This window comes from Ananas comosus, unplaced genomic scaffold (genome assembly GCF_001540865.1).
Source record: "Ananas comosus cultivar F153 unplaced genomic scaffold, ASM154086v1, whole genome shotgun sequence".
Taxonomy (NCBI): domain Eukaryota; kingdom Viridiplantae; phylum Streptophyta; class Magnoliopsida; order Poales; family Bromeliaceae; genus Ananas; species Ananas comosus.
This window is the reverse complement of record NW_017891724.1, coordinates 477-8,566: the sequence shown is the minus strand read 5'-3', so window position 1 is coordinate 8,566 and position 8,090 is coordinate 477. Positions and strand designations below refer to the sequence as shown.

Below are 8,090 nucleotides of genomic sequence, written 5' to 3'. Positions count from 1 at the left end.
TAACTCTTAATCTAGAGTATAATAAGGATAGACGGAGAAAGTAGAGCCCTCGAGCCTCGTCTTCCTCCAGATAGGATTCTTCGTCGTCGCTCGAGGGAGCGAGAGATGAAGACAGGTCTCCAAAGGATCTCTGCCTTTGCATTGCAACTCGCTTTCCTTTTCGTGCCGATGTAGATCCGGAAAGACAGACCGCCCAGCGATGACCATATGGCTTAGGTCATCATTCTGGAAAGTCTTCTTCCATGGTGGTAATGAAGAAGCTTGACCTGCGAAGGAATTGCTGAATCCTCCGCTTAGGAAACCTCCTTTGAAAGCAAAGAGCCTTCCTCCAAAGTTTCCACCAACGGAGCCAGGGTTGCTACCGAATGGTGTGAAGCGTTGAGGTACAGAAGTAGCTGCTCCGGGTGAAGTACCTACTCCAGGTATGGTAGGCGACGCAAAGTCTTGGTGATGCAGAACGACGTCAGAGGATTGCTCCTCTTCATCGCTCAGATCTGACAATCCTCCTGCGTACTGGGGGATCTCAATCTGCTCCGAGCAGCCTAATCGGCTTGCTAAGAGTGCTTGAGATCTTTGGATATCTCTGAGACCACCTTGAATGGATACCAATGAAGCTTGTTGTCGTCTCAGAAACTTTTGAAGGTCGTCGAGGACCGAACAGAGATAATGAAGTGTGAGGTTGCCCCTGTTAAGTTGTTTATGTAGGGCAGCTGCCTTGCCCTCGGTTGAAGCATGAACTGGGTTCGCTGCGCATTCACCGTTAACTGTTATTTCCTCGAACGGCCTTGATGGAGATTTCGTTGCCTTTCTTATCGTGGCAGTGATGGAGAAGAGAACAGCAACCAATTTTTTACGAGGCTGCCCCGTGTTGTCTGTTTCCTCGCCACATGGAAGGAGCGGATCCCTTGCTCCTCCGGGAAAACCTTTCTGATCTGGCAGGCTTTACCTGGAATAAGCCTCCCGAACCAGAATGGGCCGAGAAGGATCTTGTGTTGTCTATCTCGGCTGTCTCCTGATGATATGTGCGTGGGATGGCGCTTACGACTCTGGATACTTTAGAAGTCCTATGGCTTTTCTTCCTTTCACCTGTGCATGGTCTTGCTGGATCCTGAAATGAAAGGTTAGAAAGCATAGGGTCCTTACCTCGACCCTTAATCAACATCATAGATATATATCGTTTAGTGCAATAGTTGATAGGGGTGTGAGTATTCCGAGATAAAGACTTACTTAAAAAGGAAAGTCTAACCCTGCTGTCTTCTTTCAATATCGACCTTTGACAGCAAGTCGAGGGCTAAGGAGGAGGAAGACAGGTCAACTAGTTGAGAATCCATTCATCAGGGAACTCAACCTCAGACACATTGATAACCTTGGGTACAAGTGGCTTGCCATAAAACGAAGACTGGTAATACACAGATTCATACCGTTACTGGTGTTTCACAGGTGGAAGTTGTGTTTAAAAATCTTGTGACCATAGCAAAGTCACATTATGTGAACCCTCAAGCATATCAAAGCCATGAGTTTTCACTTTAATCTTTAGGGTATGCGGGAGCCACGGGTCAGTGAGGCTCAGTGTCAAGTTGGGATAGCATGTGAACGAAATTGGTCCATCATGCAGTGGTGCCTGCACAGCTGCTATTAAAGTATCTGAAAATGAGTTGTGCCTACAGTCTAACGTGCTGGACACTACGGAAGTGTTGAGACCTCGCCTTGGTTGTGGCGTGATTCCTACCTGAACCATCCCGAGGTGTACAAAACTGTATTTCTTTAAGATTTCCTCGAACTCGTCAGGTTCCACAAGGAGAATAGAAATCGTGGCCTCATCACAACCAATGGGTACTGACCTTTCCTTCATGACGACTCTATCCATTGATCTCAGTCCGAAGATGCGGATAAAGTGTTGAAGATCAGAATACACATCTCCTTTCCGGATAATGGGTAGTTTCCACTTAGGTAAGGGAGCATCCATTCGCATGTCTCCACTGATAGGAGTGAGTTCGTTACCAGTGAATTCTTACGAGTTAATTATGGGGGTGGACTCACTGCCTTCCATAGCTGAGAAAATAAAGTTATCTTCCCACCAGGGGGGTAGCGGGAAGAACTCACAATCTCGTGGTACTTAGAGCAAAAATATGGGTTTTGGGTAGGTTTTTGGGAAAAGTGGGTGAGTTCTGACCAAAAAAGGGCTAAAGAGAAAATAAAAGGGAATAATCGAAAAATTGGGTAGGCTAGGGAAACCGGAGAAAAGGAAAATTTTTGTATGGGTATTTTTTTGAAAACAAAAAGGTTGTGGAAAACTGGGTAAGGGTAGGTCCTAGGGGGTTCTTCTAAGGTAAGGATGTGTCCTAAGGGGGTATGGGATAGGTCTTCTAAGGGTAAAGGGTGTTCATAGGGGTTCACTAAAGGTCTGGGTATTCCTAATGGGTATGTGGGTAAGGTATGGTAAGGGTAAGGGTATGTTTTGGCTCTGATACCAGAAGGGAAGGGACCGCTCCCTATACAGTAGGAGAGGAGGGATGGACCCCTCAACCACTGTATCCAGGAGTGGACGATGCCCTATTAAACGAGATATGTGAGTGCAGAAACAGGCCCTCCACGACCTTCCTTAGCCAATCCAAGATTGAAGCTGTTAGACCACACTCAAACGGCCTTCCAACCGCGATACCACAGTGACGGGCTCGAATCGACGCTTAGCGCCTGCACTATAGCCTCCTATCCTAATAGGACACCATGCTGCAGAAAGTGCTACAGTAACTTTTGAATTATTTACCGCAGTGCCACTTTCTAACAGAATGCTATCTTACCAGGTACGGAGTTACAGTACCGGTTTTCAGGATCGTCGCCTCAGTCAAGCTTCTCTTAGCTTCAAGCCTCTAGCAGAGACTGCCAGAAAACTCTACACCGTAACGGAGTTTGCTTTGCCCAATAACCCCTGCCCCTTTGGTTATTACTGCCTCTACACCCGTCTTGGACCAGGAGCCTGATACATCAGATTAACGGTCTGTAACGCCTTTTCTTCTCAACTCTTCTTTAACGGCGTCAGCGGCCACCTCCTTCTCTGGTTCAAGTTTGCTCCCTATCTGTTAGGTAGAGGACTTACCCTACGCATGAGACGAGGCTCGAGGGCTAAGGGGTGGATCAGTCGAGTTATCAGAGTCCCGCCCAATGGGCAATTGGCAGCTAAGATAAAAATCCATGGTTTCCCGGCCCATTTCGACCAAGTTCCGGAACCGGAAAAAAGAAGCGGTTTTTCGCACAGCTTGCTCATAGTGCAGGTCCCACTTTGATATCGTATTTGGCCGAAGAAGCATCGGACAGGTTGGAGTTCCTACTTTCTTGGGACTCCATGGACCAAGATCTGCTTTCATTATATGGGCCGATCTACATACAATAGTAGATCATCAGGATGTAGAAAAAGCTGATGATTTTGAGGAATTGGAAACATCTCTTTTCCATTTCCATTTACCCAGTTCATATCTTTCTTTCAATACGGGAGGAATTCGATCTCTTCAATCTCGGGATACCACCTAAATAACTGCGGCCAGAGAGTCAAATAGGTCGGGAAGAAAGAGTCTGAGGTCGGGTCGGACGACATACATCGTCGGTTGGTCCCACCACCACTAGAGATTGGACATCTAGTGAATCTATCTTCTAAAAAAAGGAAATATTTGCATTAGGCGCACTCACTGCGCTTTCCCTTGCCCAGATCTTCGCCTTTCACAGTCAAAAGTAATGGTGACCGGCCTAAGACAGGAGCCTCGTAACATGTTGACGCGAAGACCTCCGAACTGAGGCTTCGGTCAGTAGAGGGGACGACTTTCCCTCCCCGGAAGATGAAGAGTCCCGCTCTCTAGCCGACTGATCCTGTTGAGAATAGAACTGGGAGGGAACGTGTCACATTAGAGGTGAACGATCAGAGGTGTCCTCTAATCACCACGATGAGGCTGGTCCCTCTTTTAGTAGACTCAGCTATGAATGAAGAAATGAATGCCGGGCTCTCCTTATTCATTCTATAGGGCACTGATAACCCCCAAGAAAGATCTTAATGCTGATTACTTCTTTGACGGCATCACCCTTCACTTGTAGTCCTCCTTTGAGTGTAGGTTCAATTGGATTGGATGAATCTGTCAAGTCAAGGTCAACGTACGTAGCAGCAAGGATGGTGCATCGCCTCTTTCTCGTTCTCGCTCGGAAGCCAAAACGAACACGCCTGCTACCTACTGTACTGGACCTTCGACCAGGCATTCTACCCGTTGTCGAATCTCCACCAACCACCACTCCTTTCTTGTCCGGCTCTCGAAGAGTTGAGCGGGCGCTGGCCAGCAACTTCCGTGCCTGAGAACGGAAGAGGGCATAGATTCATTCTTCGTACCTGGTCCAGCCTCACAACCCTTCGCGGGTTGGTCAGACGGAATTGGACAAAGAAAAGAGAGTGCTCGACCGGAACAAGGTCAAACCATAGAACACAGCTCCTTTCGGTCGAACCCGCCGGAAAGAAAGACGACCTTACCTTTTTCGTAGATAGTCTGAGTTCGAGCGACTGACGTCTCCCCCGTTGACCTTCTTTTGTAGATAGAATCCTCAATGAGTGGAAAGGACTCCCATCCCAGACTTGCTCCGCAGTACGAGCCTCATACAGAGCCGCGCCCTTGTGATATGATAAGAAGAAAAGGGGCCAGGCCGCCCTCTTTTCTTTTCCGCACCAACCCTGATTGTCAAATCGGGTGTATAGCTCAGTTGGTAGAGCATTGGGCTTTTAACCTAATGGTCGCAGGTTCAAGTCCTGCTATACCCAAAAAGAAAAACCACTCTTGTCTTCGTAAGGATGCATAGTAGCCTGAAAAGAGCACTCTTTGGCCTTGAGACTCGCCCCTTTCTCATCAACATCTCGACTGCGCTCCTTGTTTTTTGGTTGTATAAAGGAGATCAGACTGGCTCGGTCATCGAGAGGCCGGCCTTCTCCTTATTCATTGGATAGGGCGCGGGGGAGAGTCAAGTCAAGCACTAGTTAGTTGGGGTAGGACGCACCAAAGCAGCGTTCGTTGTACTAGCGCCTTCTCTTTTTAAGCTAAACAGAGGCTCGAAAGACGGAGTACGTCCGAAGTCGTTGGCTGCCTTTTTGTAGTGCGCAAGTCAGAGTGAACTTCTTCTTCTGTTCTGCGAATCTACAAGCCATAGTTGTCGAGCAGCCAGCTAAAAGAGAGAAAGGTGATGACTCGATGTCCAAAGGCTACTACTTTTTTGCTTAAAAAAAAAAAGGGGACCAAATGACTCGGCCAACAATCAGACTTTTGCTTATTAAATCATTTGAGAACCAGTAGATGACTTTCAAACAGAACAAAAAAGCCATAGTAGAGAGCCCTCTATGCATGAATCATCACGAGATATACTAGAGATCGCGGGGTGGGGAAGAGGAATCGACGAAGAATCCAGAAAAGTAGAGCTTTGGAAAAGCGTGACGAGCAAATTCTCGTCTCGAGATGTTAGAAGGTGCTAAATCAATAGGTGCCGGAGCTGCTACAATAGCTTCAGCGGGAGCTGCTGTCGGTATTGGAAACGTCCTCAGTTCCTCGATTCATTCCGTAGCGCGAAATCCATCATTGGCTAAACAATCATTTGGTTATGCCATTTTGGGCTTTGCTCTCACCGAAGCTATTGCATCGTTTGCCCCAATGATGGCCTTTCTGATCTCATTCGTATTCCGATCGCAAAAAAGGAAAAACGGTTGAAATCTTCGAATGTAGTTACTGATGTTATCAAAGTCAATATCTCTTTGCTTTGTGTCTTTATCTCTTCTTGCTTTTTGCTTTATTGTGATTTGGAAAGTGCCGTGGGTCAGTCATCCATTCGTACTAGATTTGTTATGGAAGGAAAGAGGGGAGTTGGCTGATAAAGATGGACAGTAACGATCGCGTAATATCAATTTATCGGCCTCGTCATCGAAAGCGGCTTCCAATTGCTCGGAAATTCTCAGCTATATGGGGGACTTGGATGGTGAGCAAAAAGAATTGATCAAGAAATTGGTAAACTTTCGCATGATCGATGGTAAAAGAACGAGAGTTCGTGCTATTGTTTATAAAACTTTTCATCGCCCAGCTCGAACTGAACGCGATGTAATCAAACTTATGGTTGACGCCGTAGATAATATAAAGCCCATATGCGAAGTGGTCAAAGTTGGAGTCGCAGGTACTATTTATGATGTCCCTGGGATTGTAGCCAGGGATCGTCAACAAACCTTAGCTATTCGTTGGATCCTTGGAGCAGCTTTCAAACGACGTATAAGCTACAGGATAAGCTTAGAGAAATGTTCATTTGCTGAGATACTGGATGCTTACCGAAAGAGGGGAATTGCACGTAAGAGAAGGGAGAATCTTCATGGACTGGCTTCCACCAATCGAAGTTTCGCGCATTTCAGATGGTGGTAAAGTGATACCACATAAGGAGCTCTTCCTCATTCAGTCATATTCCTAAGTAAGAAATGTTTGAGCCTTCACCTTTTTTCATCTTCATATAGAAAGAAAATCGGCTTTCCTCATACTCCCCCCTTCATTCATTGAGTTGGAGGAATCCACAAGAGGCCCGTCCGTTCATAATTGCATAAAAGAACCTTTCTTTTTATGAAAACTCTTGTTCCAACCTCAGGTCGAATGAATACGAAAGGGAGATCAATCAAATCAATAAGCCATGAATGAAGAAGTAGTGGGCCTTTCACCTTATTTCGTTTTACTCGTGGAGCTGATAAATCTACTTCAAAGGGAGGGAAGCTAGGAGTGAGGGTCTTCTCCTTGATTTTTTTCAAAAATTTCTTTAGTCTCACCAGCGGCTTTTACCCACCAGCATATCGCCCAGCATTAGTGGAGGGTCGAAGAAATTTCCGTACCTTCCTTTTTCGTCTTTATCACCCTTCGCTTATCACTTCTACACTAGCAGATGTTGGAGCACAACTCATGTTCAGAGCAGGAAAGGTTCTACACTCTATTATGAAGTAAGGAAGATCTGGATACAGAAACTTCTACAATTGCTAATGCCGGAACATCGCAAAACGGAAGATTCTATGATGCACACATAGACGTAAGTAATTTACTTTTTTTTACACCAATGCTGGATAAGAGAAAAGTGTCCTAAGCCAGGCGAGCCTAATTCTAGCGTAGGCCGACCGGGAGCCGTCGAAAGCTCGGATCAATTGCTACCTCTGCTGCTGGTGCTTTTTGCACTAGACGGAATGAACCCACTGCCGGGAAAACACAATGTATCTTCCCCCCGGGTCAATTTCTTCTTCGATTGGTTTAGAAAATGTCACCTTTGCCGACCGTCGTAGTTATTAGCACAAGTACAGTACCTCTACCATCTACTTGAAACCTTTCATACCAAGTCACTGCATAGCTACGCCCGCAATGAGCAATGGGTAGACGCGAGCGAGAAAAGGCACGCAGAATAGTTTATTTAGGAAATGAGAATCGTAGGAGTGCACGGAAGAGTGCGATTGGTTGATGTTGGGCGAGCGAACCCGCTTATGGTCTATCCTTGTATAGTAGCGGATAGAAAGGGATAGACAACTACTAGAACGCAAGGCCTATTCATCATAAGATCGAAAACGGAACATTATGAGAATTGATCAGAACCCTCCACTCTCCAGTCCGGGGACGGGAGGCCACAAATGGAGTATGGCAACTGATCAATAGCTTCAACTGATACTGCTTCTAATGGAGAAACTGGCTGGTAGAGACAGACGGACTATCTTTGGCAAAGGAAGCCATATAATTAGGCAAACCATGAAGAATAAAAGTCAAGCAAGCAGCCACCTGTACGAATATAGCTAGCGAATTTGCAGATGTGCTTCGTTTCACTTAATGTAGGGTAGGCAAGGGCAGGGAAGTAAACAGCAGCAAAGAGGGCTCAGACGAGGTGAGTGGCGGGCTTCTTTAAAGCTTCTTCTGGACTGCGACAGGGGGACCCATTGTCCCCGTACCTTTGAACTCTGGTTATGGAAGGTTTCACAGCTCTCATGGAGTATGCCTCTCTGTGTAAACAGATAAAACCGATGAATAATGGTGGCCCGTTCAGCATCTCGCACCTAATATTTGCTGACGACC

General features: G+C 46.3%; 1 protein-coding gene and 1 non-coding gene across 2 annotated transcripts; both read left to right on the top strand.

Moving 5' to 3' along the window:
• The first annotated feature begins 4,719 nt into the window (after nucleotides 1-4,719).
• Nucleotides 4,720-4,792, top strand: TRNAK-UUU. Its single transcript has one exon. It is a non-coding gene; the product is annotated as a tRNA-Lys (tRNA).
• Nucleotides 4,793-5,456: 664 nt separating this feature from the next.
• LOC109705107 (ATP synthase subunit 9, mitochondrial) lies at nucleotides 5,457-5,779 on the top strand. The gene has a single exon (XM_020225866.1). The coding sequence runs from the start codon at nucleotides 5,478-5,480 to the stop codon at nucleotides 5,724-5,726; it is 249 nt and encodes an 82-aa protein (XP_020081455.1). The 5' UTR covers nucleotides 5,457-5,477; the 3' UTR covers nucleotides 5,727-5,779.
• The last annotated feature ends 2,311 nt before the right edge of the window (nucleotides 5,780-8,090 follow it).

Coding starts and splice junctions, on each gene's coding strand:
- LOC109705107 (XM_020225866.1), top strand. CDS start 5,478: ATGTTAGAAGGTGCTAAATCAATAGGTGCCGGAGCTGCTACAATAGCT.